Here is a 20,749-nt window from a genome sequence, read left to right on the forward strand (position 1 = left end):
TTGCTGAAGGTATGGTCATTAATGAGGCCTTTCAAGTCGCCGCTTTCATTGAGAAATTACCTCCGTTGTGGAAAGACTTTAAGAACTATCTAAAACACAAACGGAAGGAGATGACACTTGAAGACTTGATTGTGCGTTCGAGGATAGAAGAAGACAACAAAAATGCTGAAAAGAAGTCACGAGGAAACTCGACAATAATAAGGGCTAACATTGTTGAGGAGGCGCCACAAAACAAGAAGAGAAAGAAGGCTTCTGAACCAAAGAATTACCCAAGCAAGAAAAAGTTCAAGGGTAATTGCCACAACTTTGGAAAATCTGGGCATAAGGCCGTGGATTGTCGTGCACCAAAGAATGATAAGAAGAAGAAGAATCAAGCTAACATGGTTGAAAATGCTGAAGAAATGGAGGACTTATGTGCCATGTTGTCTGAATGCAACTTGGTAGGAAATCCTAAAGAATGGTGGATAGATTCTGGAGCCACCCGCCATGTTTGTGCTAACAAGGAGTTATTTTCTTCTTATGCCCCCGCAGGACCCGATGAGATAATTTTCATGGGAAATTAGTCTACGGCGAAAATTGAAGGAGTTGGCAAGATTGCGTTGAAGATGACGTCGGGAAAAATAGTGACTCTAAACCAAGTTCTCCATGTTCCAGAAATTCGCAAGAATCTTGTGTCTACCTCACTTCTTGTCAAGAATAGATTCAAATGTATTTTTGTTTCTAATAGTGTTGTACTAAGTAAGAATGATATGTATGTAGGAAAAGGTTACCTGGATGAGGGCCTTTTTAAGCTAAATGTAATAGCAGTTCCTATCAATAAAGTTAATGCTACTTCTTACTTACTTGAGTCAAACACTTTATGGCATTCACGCTTAGGTCACGTCAACTTCAAAACATTGCGAAAAATGATAAATTTAGAAGTATTGCCAAAATTTGATTGCATTAATTCCAAATGTCAAATATGTGTGGAATCAAAGTATGCTAAGCATCCTTATAAGTCCGTTGAAAGGAATTCAAGTCCTTTAGACTTAATTCACACAGATATTTGTGACATGAAGTCAACACCTCCTCGCGGTGGGAAAAAGTATTTTATTACTTTTATTGACGATAGCACGAGATATTGCTATGTTTATTTACTTAATAGTAAAGATGAGGCAATTGATTCCTTGAAGCAATACAAGAGTGAAGTTGAAACACAACTAAACAAAAAGATCAAAATGATAAGAAGTGATAGGGGTGGAGAATATGAATCTCCTTTTGAAGAAGTATGTTTGGAAAATGGCATTATTCACCAAACAACTGCCCCTTACTCTCCACAATCTAATGGAATTGCGGAGAGAAAGAATCGAACGTTGAAAGAGATGATGAATGCGTTCTGGTTTACCACAGAACTTGTGGGGGGAAGCTATACTTACAGCTAACCGAATAATCAACCGTGTACCTCATAGTAAAACACAGTCCATTCCCTATGAAAAATGGAAAGGAAGGAAGCCCAGCTTGAAATACTTCAAAGTGTGGGGGTGTTTAGCTAAGGTACAAGTTCCTAAACCTAAAAGGGTTATGATAGGTCCAAAACCGGTTGATTGTGTATTTATTGGATATGTAACCAATAGCAAGGCATATCGTTTTCTGGTTCATAAGTCAGAAAATCCTGAGATTCACGTTAATACGATAATAGAATCAGATAATGCTGAATTCTTTGAAACTATTTATCCGTATAAAAAGGAAAGTGAAGTGACCTACCAAAAGTCAAAACGACCTCGGGAGGAAATAACAGATGGTATGCCTAATGAGGAAAATCCGAGAAGAAGTAAACGTCAACGGACATCTACTTCATTCGGTCTAGATTTTCTGACTTTCCTGCTAGAAAATGATCCTCGTACCTTCAAGGAAGCAATGTCTTCCTCAGAAGCACAATATTGGAAAGAAGCTGTCAATAGTGAAATAGAATCCATATTGAGCAACCATACATGGGAATTGGTTGATCTTCCTCCAGGTAACATAACATTGGGTTCTAAATGGATTTTTAAAAAGAAAATGAAAGACGATGGTACTATTGACAAATACAAGGCAAGACTTGTTGTCAAAGGATTTAGACAACGAGAAGGTCTTGACTATTTTGACACATACTCGCCGGTAACAAGAATTACATTCATTCGGATGCTAATAGCGTTAGTCGCCTTGTATGATCTTTAAATCCATCAAATGGATGTAAAAACAGCCTTCTTAAATGGTGATTTAGAGGAAGAAATTTACATGGACCAACCTGAAGGATTTGTGGTTCCGGGAAAAGAAAAGAAGGCGTGTCGACTTGTTAAGTCTCTTTATGGACTAAAACAAGCACCCAAGCAATGGCATGCGAAATTTGACTAAACAATGTTGTCAAATGACTTTAAGATTAATGAATGTGATAAATGTGTTTACATTAAGAACGTTCCAAATCATATAGTCATTGTTTGCTTATATGGTGATGATATGCTAATAATGAGCAAAGATATTGCTGACATTCAAGCTACTAAGCGTATGCTTGCTAGTAAGTTTGATATGAAAGACTTAGGAGTTGCCGATGTAATTCTAGGAATTAAAATCCAGAGGACTCCTCAGGGTCTAGCTTTGTCTCAATCACATTACGTGAAAATGGTACTTGAAAAATTCAAACACTTGGAATTTAGAAGTGCAAGAACTCCAATTGACTTAAATCATCTTATAAAGAATAAAGGTGAAAGTACGTCTCAATTGGAGTATGCTCGTGTGTTGGGAAGCTTAATGTACATCATGAACTGTACACGACCTGATATAGCTTGTGCAATAAGTAAACTTAGTCGATTCACAAGTAATCCAAACAAACATCACTGGGTGGCAATGAAACGAGTTCTGGGATATTTGGAATATACCCAAGACTACGCTTTGCACTACAATAAATATCCTGCGGTTATCGAAGGATATAGTGATGCAAATTGGATAACCGGCTCAATAGAAATAAAGTCCACAAGTGGATATGTTTTTACTGTTGGTGGAGGAGCAGTATCTTGGAAGTCTTCCAAACAAACGTGCATCGCTCGCTCTACAATGGAATCAGAGTTTATAGCTTTGGATAAAGCCGGTGAAGAAGCTGAATGGCTTCGAAATTTCTTAGAAGACATTTCGTTCTGGCCAAAACCTTTGGCTCCTATTTGCATACATTGCGATAGTGAGGCTGCTATAGGACGGGCAGGGAGCGTTATGTATAACGGAAAGTCTCGTCATATACGACGAAGACATAACACCGTTAGACAACTACTTTCTAGTGGAATTATCACTATTGATTATGTAAGATCAAAGGATAATATGGCGGATCCGCTTACAAAAGGCTTAACTAGAGAGGGAGTTGAGAAATCATCTAAGGGAATGGGACTATGGCCGAGGACAAGTCAACATGGCGGTAACTCTACCTAGAATTTTGGATGTTCCGAGATCTAGGTTCAAGGAGCTCAAACAAAGTTGTGATTGACCGGTTCAACATTGTCAAAGTAAAATCTTTGGTCCCTTCTCGTGATGAAGACAATGTTCAGTAACAAGGATAGAACTTTACACGTTCTTTAATGATTACCTAAGTTTGATGTGGTATTTATCAAATAGTGTCAATCTAAAGGATTACACGTTTAGGAATCACCTATGTAAGTGTGAAGTGGAAGCCGCTTCAATGAGAATTTTGTAAGGCCAATTCTCTAAACACTTATGAAACCAGGCGGTGTTCATGGCTGAAACGAACACAACAATGAGAACCAAAAGACGGTTAAGGGTTGGTTGTGTGACATATGGTTGTCTAGGTATACACTAAAGTTCGACGGTTCAAAGATATCAAATCTACCGATTGACCGAGTATATCCGACATATGTTCACTACGGAAAGTTCAAAGGGAAACCTACTTATCCAGATGCAATTAATCCTTACTTGCAAATCACACAACTTTCATCTATGATCATTCTTGTTACAGCCATTCCCATTCATGTGGGGGATTGTTGGACTTTAAGCATTGGGCTTAAGACTTTAAGCATTGGGCTTTAAAAGTCTAAGAGTGTAAATTGGAAATGGTGGGAAATGAAAATTTGAATGAAGTGAGCTTTTGACTTGCACTTTGCCCCTCACTGGTGAGGGACAACTACATTTGTGTGCTTATATATAGAATCACTTCTTAAAGCTCTTAAAAGGAGTTGAAGAGAATGAACCCTCGTGCCGTCGTCGTCGCTCGCTCGGCTTCGGCTTTGGCTTTGGCTTTGGATTTGTCAAATGATCGATCGATAAGATTATTTTTGGACAAAATTTATTTAATTAATTATTTAATAATTAATTAAATGCCAGATCACTGCTGAAGATTCAGAAGGATTGTCTGGCCGCGGTCCTGGCGTAACCGCGGTAGGCCCGAGCCAGAGCACTGCTGCAGATTCAGAAGGCTAGTTTGGCCGCGGTCCTGGCGTAACCGCGGCAGGACGCGTAAACTTCTGAACAGACACCTTTTCCAGAACAAACGTCACACCTCTTCCAATAATTGCCTATAAATTCTGAGGCATGGCTTCGTTTCTAACACACCAAAAACATTACAGAACTTCCTTCTTTCTGAAAATACTGCATTCTAATTCGCAGTCTCTCTCTCTCAAATTCGTAAGTGTGATTTTGCTCCGTTCTTTGAGTTCGTTGGTATCCTGCAGTTTGTATTGCCTCTGTTGTAGGAAGGTTTATTCCATTTCATCCTGGGAGGATTTAATCCATTACCTTGGCAACTTGTGAGGGGGTTAAAATTCCTTAAGGACGCACAAGTAAATTGTGGACTCGGAATATTTCTTATTCTTTACTGTTTTTCAGTTTCTTTTATTCTTCTAACAGTTTTCTGATTTTGTGTTTTAACACAGTAGCGAACAACAAAGAGGAGAGGAGAAAAAAAATAAAAATTGTATACCTGAATCCCCAAATTTAAGGCTGTTTGACCAAAAAATAATATATACTTTCAGTTAAGCTATTAAATCTTGTGTAACAAAGGGTTAAACCTAGCTAGTAATAATATCTCTAGATCTAGAACCATCTAGCATAAATGACGTGAGATAATGTTGGTGGGGAGCTATAAACAGAGCACATTTAATATTCCAAAAGATTGGAGCAATAATAGAGTAACATCAAGCAATGAATAGCAATAAATGACATTTGTATAAATAAGGAAGATGATTCACCCAATATTGAATGAGGTGGATGATTCTTTCTTCTGAGAGTGGTGAATGACATACAAATCCTAGAATATTGGAACTATTCTCGGATCTGATGGAAAAATATGAAATAATAGATGATGGAATCTTAGTAAAAATGCAGAGTTTGTACTTTTGCTAGAGAGAGAGTCTTCTTATCAAAAAAAGTGTTTTTATCAAGTGAATATTATATACCTTACCCCCTTATCCCTTTTTCTTTCCTAACAACCCTAACATTACAAATCAAGGGAATATGCAAGGGAATATTCTCTTTAGTATCTTATTTCAAGTAGTGACCGTTGCAACCGTGGTCAGCTCCTCGGTCACGAACCTTGGTGCTTCCTATCAGACCTCGGCCAATCCCTTCCTCGACGTTGTGTTATTCCATTTTTCTTAGGGCAGATTTTGGCCTATACAAAGGCACTAATAATGGGTTGTATATAAATTGTAAGCAATCGTTGTTTAGGGGAGTAATATATAAAATTAGATCAATTACGAAAAAATTTCAACAAAATATGTAGGGCGGAGAGGGGCCATCTATATTTTTGGTGAAACCACGGAGTTCGTCAAACGACGACCAAAGTAGGAAAGGGAAAATTAGTTAAATGAATTCAACGCTCTCTTCTTAAGTCGTCCCTTTTCTTTTCTTTTTTATTTTCCATCTCTACGGCTCCTTTTCTTTCGTAATTTATACCAATTAGCCATCGCTCTTTCTCTGCTACTCTCTCCTCTGTTTCTCTGCTGAAATTCCCAGTTCCAGCAGCAGATTTTTCCCGTTGAACCCATAATTCAGCTGGAATTATAAGGTTTACTTTCTTGCTTTAGTAGAGATAGCTTTTCTTTACTTGGTTTTACTTGTTCGACGCGTTTCTTTGAGTTTCTTGGTATTCAATTTCACTATATCTTTTCCTACAAGTTAAGGTGAACTGTCTGTTTTCTGATATTTCTCATTCTTTTTTCTTAAATTTTTATTGGGAATGCATGTCGACAAGTAAAATTAGCCTCGAAGCATGTTATTGATCAAAAAAGTTTTTGAGGCATCAGTTGTATTAATAGGGAAAACTGTTCTCCTTACCTTAAAATTTCTATGAGAGCAAAACAAAAGCCAACATGACATATCTATGTTTTAATTTACCAAAAAAATTACATTAGGATATGATTGGAAGATAATGAATTTGACAAAATAATTATACTCTCAAATTATGTCTCTTAAATTTCATGATATCATATCCTGAAATTAAATGCTCTAATAGCTATGTGAATATAATTTCTACTTGAAGGGAGATTTAGGTTACTTAGCGGCAGAGGCGGAACTAAGTAGAGTGAAGGGGGTTCGTCGGAAAATTACAGCGTGCTATGTGAGCTGTTGAATCCCCTTCACATGAAGAAAAATTCAAGTTGTAGTGAAGGGGGTTCAAACATTGCTTTAGGTCATAGGTTTAAATCCTAACTGCGATATCCTTCTTCTTTTTTTTGAATCCCCTTGTACAAATTTCTGGTTCAGCCACAGCTTAGCTGCTAGATATTCATTTTTATAGTATTGGAAGTGAAGGCGAAGTTAGAGTGACAGTACTAAGAAGAATGATAACTTAATTCGTAATGAATCTAACTTATGGTTTTCTGTTGATACAAGCTTTTTCTCTAAAGAAAATTACTATTTTAATGCATTATAATGAATTCCAGTACTGGGAGTATTTGAACAGAAGTATACAGATGTTTATGTCTCAGGAGATGAATGCACACTCACAACTACTTAATCATCTCTGTTGCGTATACAGCTTTTTCAGTTGTCTCAATATGCTATTGTCTGAAAACTTTGGTTCACTTTGGATGGTCGTTTTCCGCTTGCCTCCTGAGGTCCTGGAAATTTGCTAATTTGCTTTATTAAGTTGCATTAACTAATCCAGTTTACTTTAGAAATTTGTTTCGAGTACTCGTCAAACTTTTATTTCTTTTTTGGATTTTGTAGTTTCTGTTGACAAGGACTTGAAGTCATTTTGCACCTTCTGTTCTTTAAACTGTCAAGCTTCATGACAAAAGCTTTTTTTTCATTAAAATGCTGCTAAATTCCTCTTGCAGGTTGAGCATCTGAGGGATGGGAACTTCTGAAATAGATGAGATGCCGATGTTATCACTATCATATCCGCAGTCTAATGAAATTGATGGCTTTCAAAATCAACGTTTTGCGTACAGGGCAAGGAGTGCATCCTTATCAACGCCAATGAGCTCTATGGATTCCTTTTGAAATGATAGTAGTTTTGTAGGCTATACCGGTCCTTTGAGAAGTGAGGGGCGAAATTCATTGGTTCATATGAGCGGGCCACTATATATTAGTCACAAGCCTGAGAATAGCTCTCGGTCCACTCCCACTGCAGTAGTGCACAAACCAACTCTGCCAACAACAGAAAAATATCCTTCAATTGGCAGTGGAGAACAAAATGGTTGGACTAATAATGACTACACTGGAAAAAATGAACATCTATTGAAGTCTGGTCAACTGGGTATGTGCAGTGATCCTTACTGCACAACATGCCCAACCGATAACCATTTGAAAGCACTAAAAAAAAGTTCAAAGTCTTCAGATATGTTTGATCACCGGGTATTGCACTTTGCTCAAGTTAAATGTATGCCTTCCTAGCTATGTTGCTACGATGTGTTTTTTTTAGAGCCCCCATGCTAGCTTTATCTACCATGCACACTATTTTCAAAATATGCATTTTGTTTATCATCTCGCATAGTCAAAATTTCAACTTTGGCCACATAGGAAGTTTCGCTTTTTGTTGGGCTTTTATTGTTTTGTAAACAACTGTGCATGTCCAATCAAGTTTCCCTATTTTTGCATTCAAGTTGATGATATACTTTTGAATCCATAATGCTCAAACTTTGGTGTTATTCTCGGTTATGGTTCTTGCAATTAAAAGAGCTTTGTGGTTCCCAGTTCCAATATCCCTTATTAGAATGACCTTGTCCATATCTCAAATAAGATTTTTAGTCTGGATTCATCAGTTTAAACATTTTGCAAGTTTTTGGTGTAAGAGTAGTATACTGGAAAATGTGAAACAATACTTGGATTTCTAGAGATTCTAGGGAGGATTACATAATAGGCTATTTTTGATCCTTCTGGCCATGTATTTTTGTGTACCATCTTGGTACTTTATTTAATGACAACCTTTACGTTATCAAAAATAAAAATAAAAAACTGTAGTGCAAGTTCAATTGTAAGTATATTTGCGCTTTCTTAACAGTTGACAAGGATGATTATATGGTAGTGCTGATTAACAGTCCAATATTAAAATACTCCATCCTTCCACCCATTATGTCTTTGTTTGTGCTAATTATAGTCATTCTGGCGTAGTGCGAATGGTGAAAATAGAAATGGAAGATGTTCTAGCAACTTCCTGCAATTATTCTCAAGATGTTATAAGGATGAGAAGGGAGTGTGTAGTCTATGTAGATAGAGATGAATAAAGTATACTGTAGCATAAGATCTGTTGTCCAAAAAAGTGGTCTAAAGCTGCTTCCAATTACGTTTTCATTGTTTCATTCGGGAGGATGAACTAGACTTTTTCCATCGCCCCATAGTTATGGTAAGTCTTGAGTAGAAATGGTTTCTTCTTCTTCTTCTTCTTCTTCTTCTTCTTCTTCTTCTTCTTCTTCTTCTTCTTCTTCTTCTTCTTCTTCTTCTTCTTTTTAATTTTTTTTTTGATTTTTCTGGATTTGCTTTGTTAGAGGCATTCCGATGTTGCTGGTAGATATATTATCTCATTTCCTATGAATTTCAAAGGATGCACTGGATGTTAAGCTGTCTAAATTCTCATGTGTTTTGCTCTTATTGTTCTTATCTACAGTTCCATAATATGCTGTATGGAGATACAAAAGGATGGGCGAAGAGAACTTGTTCTTTCTTGTATCCATATATTCCTGGTGTCATGAATCCTCATGCGAAGATTGTCCAGAAGTGGAACAAATTTTTTGTCATCTCATGCCTATTTGCATTATTTATAGATCCCCTGTTCTTCTTTTTGCTTAATGTCCAACAGGTATTCTTTTGTAGTTCTATGAAAGTAAAATTACTTTTTTTTTTTGGTAACTAAAACCATTTTATTACCACTGAGTATATTTACAGCTTGATAAGAACAAAAAAATAGGCTCCTACTTCACTGGACATTGCGTCCCCAGTGTTGTAAAATTACTTTTCCTTCTATATTTGGTTATGTAGGATAAGGCATACATTTTTTTGTGTAAAATTTGTCACTTAGCTTGTGCTACTTAGATCTAGGTACATGCAGTATATTTCCAAACTGCACATAATATGCCATGCTTTTACCTGGATAAGAAAGAATCAAGTCATTCTGTCTCTCACCCACTAAGTTTTACTACCATCTAAGATGTGCAAATTCATTTCTCTCAAAGTAGGAAGTGATTAGATTGGTGAAGAGATGATAGCTTTTGCAGAACCAGAATTTATTTAATATAATGAAAGTATGTCCTCCTGAAATTTTTGTGAGCATGACAGGCATATACAAATATGTAAAATGATCACTCATCACCTTGTGCATACTGAAATTAAAGTTTCCTTTCTGTATTGTTGCTTTATATGAGCTTCCTATTCTAGAAACTGTGAAGGAATCATAACTCCAATAATTACCATGCATAATAAAGAACATAACTTTCATTAGAGCAATAGTAAATTTGTCTCCGTGTGACCTATAAGTCACGGGTTCGAGCCGTGGAAGCAAGCACTAATGCTTGCATTAGGTAGGCTGTCTCTATCACACCCTTTGGGGGGTGCGGCCCTTCCCTTGACCCTGCGTGAACGGGGGATGCTTTGTGCACCGAGCTGCCCTTTTAACTTTCATGCAGACGACCTATCAATTATAAAAGACTACAAAAGGTTTGCTCTGAAATAAATGAACAGTACTGACTAGCTATGTAACACAGGTTTGTCATTAATACTTAGACAAGATCATGCTATGGAAAATCTATTTCATTCTAAGCCACTTTGAGCTCAAGAACATAGAGCCACTTTCTTATGCCTGAGATTAATGACCATTATCTCTTCAACTGAAGTTATTCTCGGAGGTTTTATGCATTTCAGGCTAAGAGTTTAAACTGTAAAGCAGAAGTCAGATGCTTTTGTAGTTATGTTGTGATCTTCAGACCTATCACTCCTTTAAATAATTGTTCAGACAAGATATTCCTTTCTTTCGATGAATCTTGAATCTAAAATGTCTGTTGTTATTAGGTATCATGGGAATTTTTATTCTATCTTGCTCATTAGAAATTTTTTCATAGTGCCAGAATCTTGTATATATGATAAACAAGGTTTACAATTGAATTAATTTTCTCTAAAAGATTCATCTTCTTGTTATGGTTCTAGGGGAACAAATGCATAGTGCTAAATTGGCACATGACAAAAATTATTGTGATTTTGAGGAGCATCACTGATATCATTTACTTAATGCACATTCTTCTTCAGGTAACATTTCCCATTTCTCTCTGCAGAATCCTTTTTTCTTTCTGATTAGCAACACCAATTTACCTGTGCAATATTCTTTGTGCACCATGTGAGCTCGTCATCTGGCACTCTTCTTTTACTGATCTAGCTGCATAACTGGCTTTTTGGTTATTTTGTGGTTGGTTTATAATATTTATCTATTATAAGAAGGTATGGAGGTCGAGCATTAGGATTATAGGTTAGGAGGTAGTCGAGCTTTTTTCTACTTCGAACCGGGGGTGAGGCTAGTTTGATAGGGTTGATCTTAGACGGCTAGTGGTTAATGTTGTGTTCACACTATCCTTTCGTTTTTCATAGCACCGGCCCTTATTTACTAGTTATTGTTATTGCATGTCATTTATTTTTTGATTCTTATGTTGCTGTTATTATTTCTATGGTTTCTGTTGACGGTACTGATATATTGTCTCTTCTCGTCTTTTCCGTTTTCTTGAGCCGAGGGTCTATCGGATACAACCTCTCTGCCCCATTGTGGGATTTTACTGGGTCGTTGTTGTTGTACTATATTGTTTCTCCAGAATGACATTTTTATTCTCCTGCAGATTATAGCTATTCCAGAAATATTTATTGGCAGTTCTACTGCATCCCATTTAATGCTTAGTCAATTCAATGTGACAACTAAATAGTTAATAGATCTTCAAAAGCTGGTTGACCTTACTTTAGTTACTTCCACTTTCCTGCATAGAGACAAGTGTTTGACACTCACTTTCGTTCATCTCATTTATTATTTCTATAATGTGTGGGTACATGATGTCAATTTTTTTGCAGTTCCGTTAGCTTATGTTGTTCCTGAATCTAGGGTGGTGGGAGCAGGTGACCTGGTTGACCACCCTAAAAAGATTGCTATAAATTATCTTTCTGGATACTTTGTTGTTGACTTTTTTGTCGTACTACCACTTCCTCAGGTAAATGTGTCTTCCCTGTCTTATGTTTCTCTAACCTACATTTCTGTGTACTCCATAATTAGACATGCTAGGAGCCAGTACTGATAGAATTAGTAATGAAAAGTTAATTCTCTCGCATATCTAAGTGCTTCTATGTACACCATGAACGCAATGACACCAACTTTTTAGCTGATTGTAGTAGGACAACCTTATGTTGACTTTATTGTACCCAACCTGAACATTGGAGTTCAGTTGTTAGTAAAGTTAATTCCCTTGTTGCCTTCTCTGCCACTTGTTGGTTTTGAGGTATAGTTAACATATTCGCTATGTGCAGATCATCATTTTGTTGGTTTTACCCAAGTCTATTGGATCATCTGGGGTAAATTACACGAAGAATCTATTGTGGGCAGCTATACTACTCCAGTACAATTCTAGGTTGTACAGGATTTATTATTTGGTTGCTGGCCAGTCTCCAAGTGGTTTTATATTTGAGTCAATATGGGCAACATTTGTCATAAATCTTCTCATAATTGTTGTATCAAGCAATATAGTGGGCTCATTGTGGTATCTTTTTGGTTTACAGGTGAAAACTTGTTCTTCACAGTACTTAGTTTTTCTGTTCCTTACTTCAATTTAATTATATCATTGTTTATGACATAGCCATTACTTCTACTTCTTAGTAGACTTCTGAGGGTAGAGGGGTTTTAGGGCATCCGTAAAACAAATATATTGAAAATCATTAAGTGCTTTCAACAAGTTTCCTTGTCCTTGTTTTCAAAACATACTCTGATTTAACCTGTTTCCTCCATTTCTAGAGGGTTAATCTATGCCTTCAAGGTGCTTGTCGCAGCTCAAACATAGAAAGGTGTATGGAGTTCATAGACTGTGGTCATGGCACCGATTACACAAAGTTTCGGTCGGATATTACATGGGACCAGTGGAAGAACAATACTGATGCAGTTGCTTGTTTTACTGAAGGTAGTTTTGACTTTGGAATCTATAAACAAGCAGTTGATCTCACCACCAAACAGAGTGTTGTCACAAGATACGTGTACTCATTCTTTTGGGGCTTCCAGGTATATTTACCCAGCCTTTATGATTGTGGGACGTAATCTGCTTTTTTCTATACCAGCTGTTAAAAAATTGAAATTTGTATACATGCTCTAGTGGATCTATGTATGTTTTGCTGCAGAGCTATTGATATTTCAATATGACGCCAGATTTAAGGAAGACTACTTCTTTAATAAAAAATTATTAATTTTTTTTTTGGGAATACAACGTAGGTGTCCCCCAATGTATTGGTCAAGTACTATGGTAGGCAAAAGGTTCGTTGTTTTGTAGGGACTTCTAGATTAGATCCACATTGCATGATAAGTTGTTCAGATATTGTCATACCTTTACCCTATGTTTGTAAACTAGGGCAAGGAAGGAAGGGAATAGAAAATTACCTGTAGGAAAAATAGCATGGTTGTCCTCTGCTGGGATGTATTATTAAACCTAAATTGGGTTTATCTGCTAAAAACTACGGTAGAGCTGTTTATGATCAGGGGCGGATATGCTTTGGCACCAGGTTCATCTAAATCTTGCATTTTCGACGTGGCGTATGGATTTTTATATGAAAACCCACAAAATTTCAACAAATATTAATCTAAACCCATAATTTTAAAAGTACGATGAGTTCATTGCTAAGAACCTTAGAGGTCAAACCCATCAAGTTATAATCCTGGATCCGGCTCTGTTTATCATTAGTCACGGTGGATTTAATTTTACCAAAGATGATGACAATGTGAACTTTCAACCATTTACGCGTTGGAGAGATCGTTTCTTAGTTTGCGCCAAAGCATTTGTAAAACATGCAGAAATTGTTGGGCCCAAACTGGAATTATAGCTCACTTTCCACTCCCTTAAATCAAACAAGGGATGGGAAATTACCTTCCCTTCTTTATCTTTCCCTATTTTCCAAACGTAAGACCAGGAGTCGAGCCGATATGATTAGTATTTTACAATTCTATTTCGTGTGTGTTTTTGGTTTCATTATGCTCCTATCTTCTTCCTTTTTTTTAAAAATTCTTTTTTACGTCTTATATAACTTTTAAGTCTTTGAGGAGTTTTCAATATCTTAATTTGACTTCTTGACTTTGATACTGACGTGCATGATTCTCTAGTCTCTTCTTCGTGTCAGTGTAAGGAATCATAGTTTCATCATGCATTTTGGGTATACTTTTTTTCTCTTTTTAGTTGGATGTAAGAAAAATTCACCAAAGAGAATCTGAGACTGCAAGGTTGAAGAACAATTTCATATCATAAGCAGCCTAGTGCACGAAGCATCTGTGTTCACGCAGGGTCGGGAAAGGGCTACACCCAAGGGCTTGGGGTGTGATGTAGGCAGCCTACCCTAATGCAAGCATCAGTGGCTGATTCCACAGTTCGAACCCATGACCTATAGGTCACATGGAATTCTGGAGCTCCACATTATACAGGTTTTGAAAAAGTTTACTCATCAAGCCGAAAAACAGCTAGTCTTTTTCCTGTTTCTCATGCCAGAAAACAAGCTTTGATGAGTTGATGCGATTTGAGCGCACACTAGCCATTACAAGTAATATAATCTAAAGAAGATGTGGATCCCACAAGAATTAGGTTATATATATATATATATATATATATATATATATGTGTGTGTGTGTGTGTGTGTGTGTGTGTATATACACGCACACACTATCAAAGCAATGTTGTTATATGCATTATCTGAGAGATCGATTTGGTGGTGAAAAGGTGGATCTACGACAAGTGAAATAGTTTACTCACACTTGAGATGAAACTGAGTCAGGGTTAAGAAGTTTATCAATGATAAATAACGTTCTGAAATCTATTTCACCTAATGCTCAAATCTGTGGTTAATAAGCATAAACTGCACTTAATTATTTCTCTAAAGTAAGATTGTCCTTTTGAGATACAATTGGTAATTATGAATTTTCTAAGCTTATAAGTTCTCCTTGGGAATTTATATCCGTAGATCCTTCACAATGCAAGAAGCACCATCACACTAGCTTTCTTAAAATGGTAACCGTCCTATATATGCAATGTCCTTTTCGCTGAATTGCCTATTCTAGATACTCTTGGTTCAAAGACGCCATTTCAGTTTAGATCTTAAAACTTGCATGCCACACTGAAGATCTTGCTTCAACACGACTCCATCAACATAGGCTCTCACCACATTACATAGATATTGCATATAACAAGTTTCACAAGCATAGATATACCATTTCATGAAAGCAAAAGTGAAGATCTATTAGTTAAACCTTAGATTTAAGCAAAAGGATTCATTTATTCCCAACTTAAATAGTGTTAACACTTACCATTATAGTGTTACAAAGAATCATGAAGAATTCAAAAAGAGGGAAAGAAAAAGAAATGAAGAACTAGAACAGAAAGCTTTGTTCTCAGATCTTCCTCCCTGTAAAATTCCCAAGAAGTCTGAGGACCTTATATTATGGAAGTTGAAATGCATGTTCCTCAAGGGGGGAAGAAAGTTCCCAAGAAGTCTGAGGACTTTATATGATAAAAGTTGAAATATTTGGTGCAAGTTGCGGAATGGCCTTCTTGTCGACTTTATGCTGCTTTGGTGTTGAATTTTGATACAGGGTCATTGAAGTGCTGTGGCAATTCTTCAGTGCTGCAGTGCTGAAAATAAAACCTTTTTCTTCCTAGTTTCTTCCTGTGCCACAGCAGCTAAACTCATAGTGCTGCAGCAGTGTGCTCTTCTGCTTATACTCTTCTTTTTTGCTGAATCTTGTAATTTTTCTTCTCTCCTACGTAATTAAAGTAATCAAGTCAGAAATTTACACAAGCATTAAAAACCCATCTTTGATTGAGCATCTCTTGGCAGAATAATATCAATGCAATTTCATCCAATCATGAGCCAACCCAGGAGCTTTGTACATTGCATTCACTAAGTTACTTGTGTCACTTAATGTGGAAATTATATTTTTCGACCCATAATTTTTAAATGGTGTATTCACAAAGCAAATTAGTACACTGGCTGGCAATCAAGTCCCGAGTTATTTTCTGTTGGAAGTTGTTTTCACAATTGCTATCATCGGAACGGGACTCCTACTTTTTGCACTCCTGATTGGAAATATGCAGAGCTTTCAGCAGTCTCTAAATCGCAGGTACATTTTACTATTCTAACTAAACTAGATCAGCATTTGTGTATGCCAAGGAGGCCTATTTTTAATGAAATGTATTTAATGATTGTGGATAAACATGTTTGCTATTCAGTTTTTCTGTTCAGGAAATGCTACTAGTTAGCAGAAGAAATATATTGTGAGGGAGTGTAACTATATTAATCTGCCACAAGAGTTATACATAAGTATTTTGTAACTATATCTCTCAACTGAAACATGAAGTCTTTGCCTCTTCTCAAGAAAAAGATTAGTTATGTGAGGGAAATTGAAGAAAGAAATGCTGGAGGAACATTTTTGGATAACAAAACTATTTGGTTGTGTGGAAATTTTGATACATTGGTCACCAGTCTTATTGTATAACATGATTAACGTTCTCTTACTTGAATGTAATTGTTTGATTTGTTAGTATGTCCTTGTCTTGATTGTGCACCACTTTTTGGGCAACTGTTGGTGAGCATTATTTTTCTCTGCAGGAGGTTAGAAATGTCTCTCAGGCGTCGTGATGTTGGACAATGGATGAGCCATCGGCGCTTTCCAGAAGAACTGAGAAGGTAGCCTTTGATGCTCTTGTTTCTTGACATCTAACTTCTATTATCTGAAGTTCTTCTTCTCCTTAATTTACCTGTATAGATTGATTGCATCCCTGGCTTGGGTATTTGAGGGCATACCTGATCTGCTATGCATCATCATATCTCACACCTATTTCCCGTTGTGGAGCCACGATTTTCACCAAGGGGATTCAAAATATAAAAAAGTACACACACGAAGCTACCAAGGGGTTTCAATATCTATTATATATACATAAAAAATAAGTTTAACCTTGTATATATAATGTAATTTTCAGTCTATGGGTTTCGGATGAACCCCCTTGCACTCCCTAGCTCCGCCCATGCTATCTTCATACTTCATTTGTTCTGGACCCCAGTCAAAGCTTGAAGTAAAACACTTAAAGTTTCTGTTTCGACTCTGCATTCCGCTGTCTAGGATATCACAGTTAAAGAATTATTAAGATTCTATTTATTTAGCTCAATCTTGCTTTATGTTCTGTATGTTTAGTCATGTGGGTTGCCAGTGCAGGAAGCTCAAATTAAGTATATTTCTAATTGATTTTTGATAAGAAAATGGATCTTTGGCCTAACTCAACCCCAAAAGCTAGCTTATGAGGTGAGAATTGCTTAATACCATATAAAGAGACCAAATATCCACATCCACAGGATGAGGGAACTCAACCCCCAACACCTCCCCCCAGGATGGGACATCTAGAGCGTGGGCGATATAAGATTGGGGCCTAACATCTGGTAAACCGTGAGTTGGGATTGCTTGGCTTTGATGGGGTGATAAGAAAATGGATCTTGGGACTAACTCAACCAAAAAAGCTAGCTCATAAGTTGAGGATTGCCCAATACTATATAAGGAGACCAAGTATCCATACCCCACCCGATGTGGGAACTCGACAATTGTTTGATGTAAATTTTAGTTTTATGAGATGTTGCATGGTTATTACTTGTCTAAATATCTAAGTTAATAGTCCTTACTAACTTCTAATCATATCCTTGATAGTCCTCTCTGGCTAGTGAGTCTTATGGTTGGATGTCCAAATACACTTTTATTGTTTAGCGTAATTAGAGTTTAATTTTGAGAACTAACAGAGAAAGGTTTTCATGCCCTTGTGAGTTTTAAGGACATAAAGTTCATTCTTCCTTCCCCACTTATTTCAATGTGCACTTGTCTTGTTTCCCTTCTTTTGTCCTGCATCCTAAGTGTTACACTGTAATCTTATGCAACTCCATCTGCATCCCAAGTATTACACCCATTGAGTTCTCTGTAGTGTTCCATATTGTGAGGAAGTTTCTCCTCACAATATCCATTCTTTTCTCCACATTGGCCGGTAAGGGGAATAGTTACATCACATAAGTTGGCATTGAGTGCAACACACAATTAGTTGATCGCCCAGAAAGAGATTGACTTTCCATCATGCTAATCTTTTCTCACATCTTTGATCTTTCTATCATTCCTTGCCATATTTCCTGTGACTTATACCCAAGGGAAGACCCAAATAGCTAGTTGGTGGGGAATCAACTTGGCAGTCTAGTATACCAGCAAGTATTGAAATTTGAAACAGTCTGCAATGGGTTCACAGAAAACATAAAACTTTTTCTCCAATTTACTTTTAGGCCATACTGTGTTGATTAGCATGATTAAATGAAATTTGATTATATCATGATTTCAGGAGATTTGATTATATTTAGGAGATTTGTTTTTGTTTGATTTGATTTGATAGCTGAATTGATTGTATAGATTTATTATATTTCCTTAATTAGCAGTAGGAGCTTTGTATTAATTTCCTTGCTCATGTTATGTAAACACACATAGAAATACAAGAAGCTTTTTCTTCTTCTCAAAATCTACATGGTATCAGAGTCATTGCAGCCTTTTTGAGGTGAATTATTTCCCTCGCAGCACTAGGGTTCCGTTTTTTCAAAGAGGTCGAGTTTTCTCTCTCTTGGTGGCTGTCCGCAACACAAACTCCTTCTAGTCGTTCTTGTCTGTTGGGATAGCTAGCTGGAACTTCCGAGCCTATCCCTACCAGTTTTGATTTTTTTGTTCACCAGAGTTAAGGTTCCTTCGAGACAGATATGGTTTACGGCGAGGCTGATTATTTTGGAGCAATTTCTTTAGATTTCCTTCTGATTGGGCAGAAGATATGGAGACATTCAAGAAGACAGTTTTCGGAGAAATCTTATCTTCGGATGAAATTCAACTTTTCGTCGCCTCCTAGCCAAACTTGACTTCGCTAATGTTGCCACATCCAATTATGTGCAATGAGGTACTACCTTTGCTGCTCACCTTAATTCTTGGATTGTTGATTCTGGTGCAAATAGACACATGACAGGCTCTTCTAAAGGCATTCAAAACTATTCTCCGTGTTTCAAAGGAGATAATGTTAAAATAGCCAATGGTTCTTTAGCACCTATCTCTAGAACATGTTCTGTCGTTTGTATTCCTAATATTAAACTATCATCCGTGCTCCATGTCCCTGAGTTCTCTGTCAATCTTTTATCTGTTAGTGCCATCACCAAAGTTCTAAACTGTAAAATCGAGTTATTTCTCGATCATTGTATTTTCAGGATCTTCAAACAAAGAAAAGTTTGGCAGTGGTAGATTGCGTGATGACTTGTATATATTAGATGGAATTCAAAACTTTGGTCAAGCCTTTTTTTTAGGGAAATAAGGACATTAACCAAGAAATAATACAGTGACATAAACGGTTAGGACACCCATCATTCTTTGTTTTGAAGAAGTTATATCCCGATTTGTTTTCAAGGACTCAATTTGAATCTTTGTTCTGTGATGCATGTAAATATGCCGAGCATACTAGGAACTCTTATCCTGTGAGTGATAATAGAAGCAGAACTCCGTTTATGACTATTCATTCTGATGTATGGGGTCTTACCTAAACTGTTTCTTTGACTGGTAGTCGATGCTTTGTCACTTTCATTGATTGCTGCACTAGGACGACTTTGGTGTATTTGTTAATAGCCAAAAGTGAAGTTTTCTCTTGTTTTCAATCATTTCATAAGATGATTTGTACTCAATTTGATGCCGAAATAAAAATCTTGAGGACCGACAATGCAGCGAATACATGGATAAAAGATTTAGTGCTTATTGGAGTCCAATGTGATTGTCCATCAGACTAGTTGTCCTTACACTAGTACACAAAATGGGGTCGTTGAAAGAAAAAATAGACATTTGTTAGAAGTAGCAAGATCTCTTATGTTCACCATACATCTACCAAAACCTTACCGGGATGTTGTTCTAGTGACTGCCTATCTTATCAACAGAATGTCACTTTAAACCCTCAATTTTCAAAGTCATCTCGAAGCTTTAAAGGGTAAGAATGAATATACTGTTCCTTCAAAGGTGTTTGGGTGTGTTTGCTTTGTCCATACTAGGAATTCTGGTAAACTTGATCCTATAGCTATAAAGTGTGCTTTCATTGGGTATTCTCCCGCACAGAAAGGTTACAAATGTTATCATCCTTCATCTAGAAGATCTTTTGTTAGCATAGAGATCTGAGCCCTATTTAGTATTTCCTCATCACCTCTTCGGGGGGAGAGTAGTAAGGAGGAAGAGGTGATTCTATTTAGTTCCATTACTGGACCTCTTGATGACATTGTCATATGGGAAAGTGAAATTAGAGAAAGAATTCAGGGGGAAATTATTGGGCGTTTGGATAGGCCTGATTTGATAACTCACTCAAGAAGAAATAAAGCAGAAGAAGCCATCATGCAATCTACTGAAGCTGAACCTTCTTCTTTTGGCGAGTTATCTACATTTTCTAATGAGTTATATGTGCTTATTGCTCACAGAAAACGAGTTAGATCTTGCACCACCAAACACACTTTATCTAATTTTATCTTCTATAATTCTTTGTCTCCCTCCTATAGAGCCTTTGCCTTGTTTATTTCTTCTATGTCTTCCTCAGAATTGGAGGGCAACTTTTGCAGATTCCAAATGGAAGCAAGCTATGATTGAAGAAATGAAGGCCTTGTCAAAAAATGACACTTGGGAACTTGTCACTTCACCATCGACAAGAAGTTGGTTGGCTGCAAATAGGTCTTCACTACGAAGCACAAAGCTGATGGCTCAATTGAAAGACTCAAAGTAAGATTGGTGGCTAAGGGATTCACTAAGACTTATGGAGTGGATTATCAAGAGACATTTGCCTGTATTGCTAAGATGAACACTATTAGTATTCTTTTGTTTTGTGTAGCTGTCACACCTCCTTTTTTCTACCCCAAAAATGGTATAAGGGAGTTTTTCCAATTTAAGTGACAATCGAAACGGGATTATTTAGATCAAAATCAGAGTCGCCACTTGGGATAATTTATGGTGTCCCAAGTCACCGGTTTAGAATCCCGAATCGAGGAAGTTTGACTCTGTTTTACA

At 36.9% G+C, this 20,749-nt stretch overlaps 2 protein-coding genes across 4 annotated transcripts in view; both read left to right on the forward strand.

The window, feature by feature from the left end:
- Nucleotides 1-5,789: 5,789 nt before the first annotated feature.
- Nucleotides 5,790-12,582, forward strand: LOC109237993 (probable cyclic nucleotide-gated ion channel 20, chloroplastic). Of its 3 annotated transcripts, none has more exons than XR_002069688.1 (7): nt 5,790-6,022; nt 7,296-7,840; nt 9,065-9,256; nt 10,597-10,695; nt 11,500-11,636; nt 11,950-12,198; nt 12,431-12,582. XR_002069688.1 is itself a non-coding variant. In XM_019404416.1 (7 exons), exons 2-5 carry the CDS (start codon nt 7,528-7,530, stop codon nt 11,506-11,508), a joined length of 588 nt encoding a protein of 195 aa, XP_019259961.1. In that variant the 5' UTR covers nt 5,790-6,022; nt 7,296-7,527; the 3' UTR covers nt 11,509-11,636; nt 11,950-12,198; nt 12,431-12,582. The 3 variants fall into 3 exon arrangements, 2 of the variants coding, with proteins under 2 accessions (XP_019259961.1, XP_019259960.1); XM_019404416.1 differs by having other exon boundaries at nt 7,296-7,815; XM_019404415.1 differs by having other exon boundaries at nt 7,296-7,815; nt 11,531-11,636.
- Nucleotides 12,583-12,605: 23 nt separating this feature from the next.
- Nucleotides 12,606-20,749, forward strand: part of LOC109237994 (probable cyclic nucleotide-gated ion channel 20, chloroplastic) — a 37,077-nt gene continuing 28,933 nt past the window's right edge. The window contains exons 1-3 of the mRNA XM_019404418.1: nt 12,606-12,691; nt 15,502-15,784; nt 16,273-16,350. Coding sequence (XP_019259963.1) covers nt 16,312-16,350 — 39 coding nt within the window. The 5' untranslated portion in view covers nt 12,606-12,691; nt 15,502-15,784; nt 16,273-16,311. The remainder of the gene's footprint in view (nt 12,692-15,501; nt 15,785-16,272; nt 16,351-20,749) is intronic.

This window comes from Nicotiana attenuata, unplaced genomic scaffold (assembly GCF_001879085.1).
Source record: "Nicotiana attenuata strain UT unplaced genomic scaffold, NIATTr2, whole genome shotgun sequence".
NCBI classification, from domain to species: Eukaryota; Viridiplantae; Streptophyta; class Magnoliopsida; order Solanales; family Solanaceae; genus Nicotiana; species Nicotiana attenuata.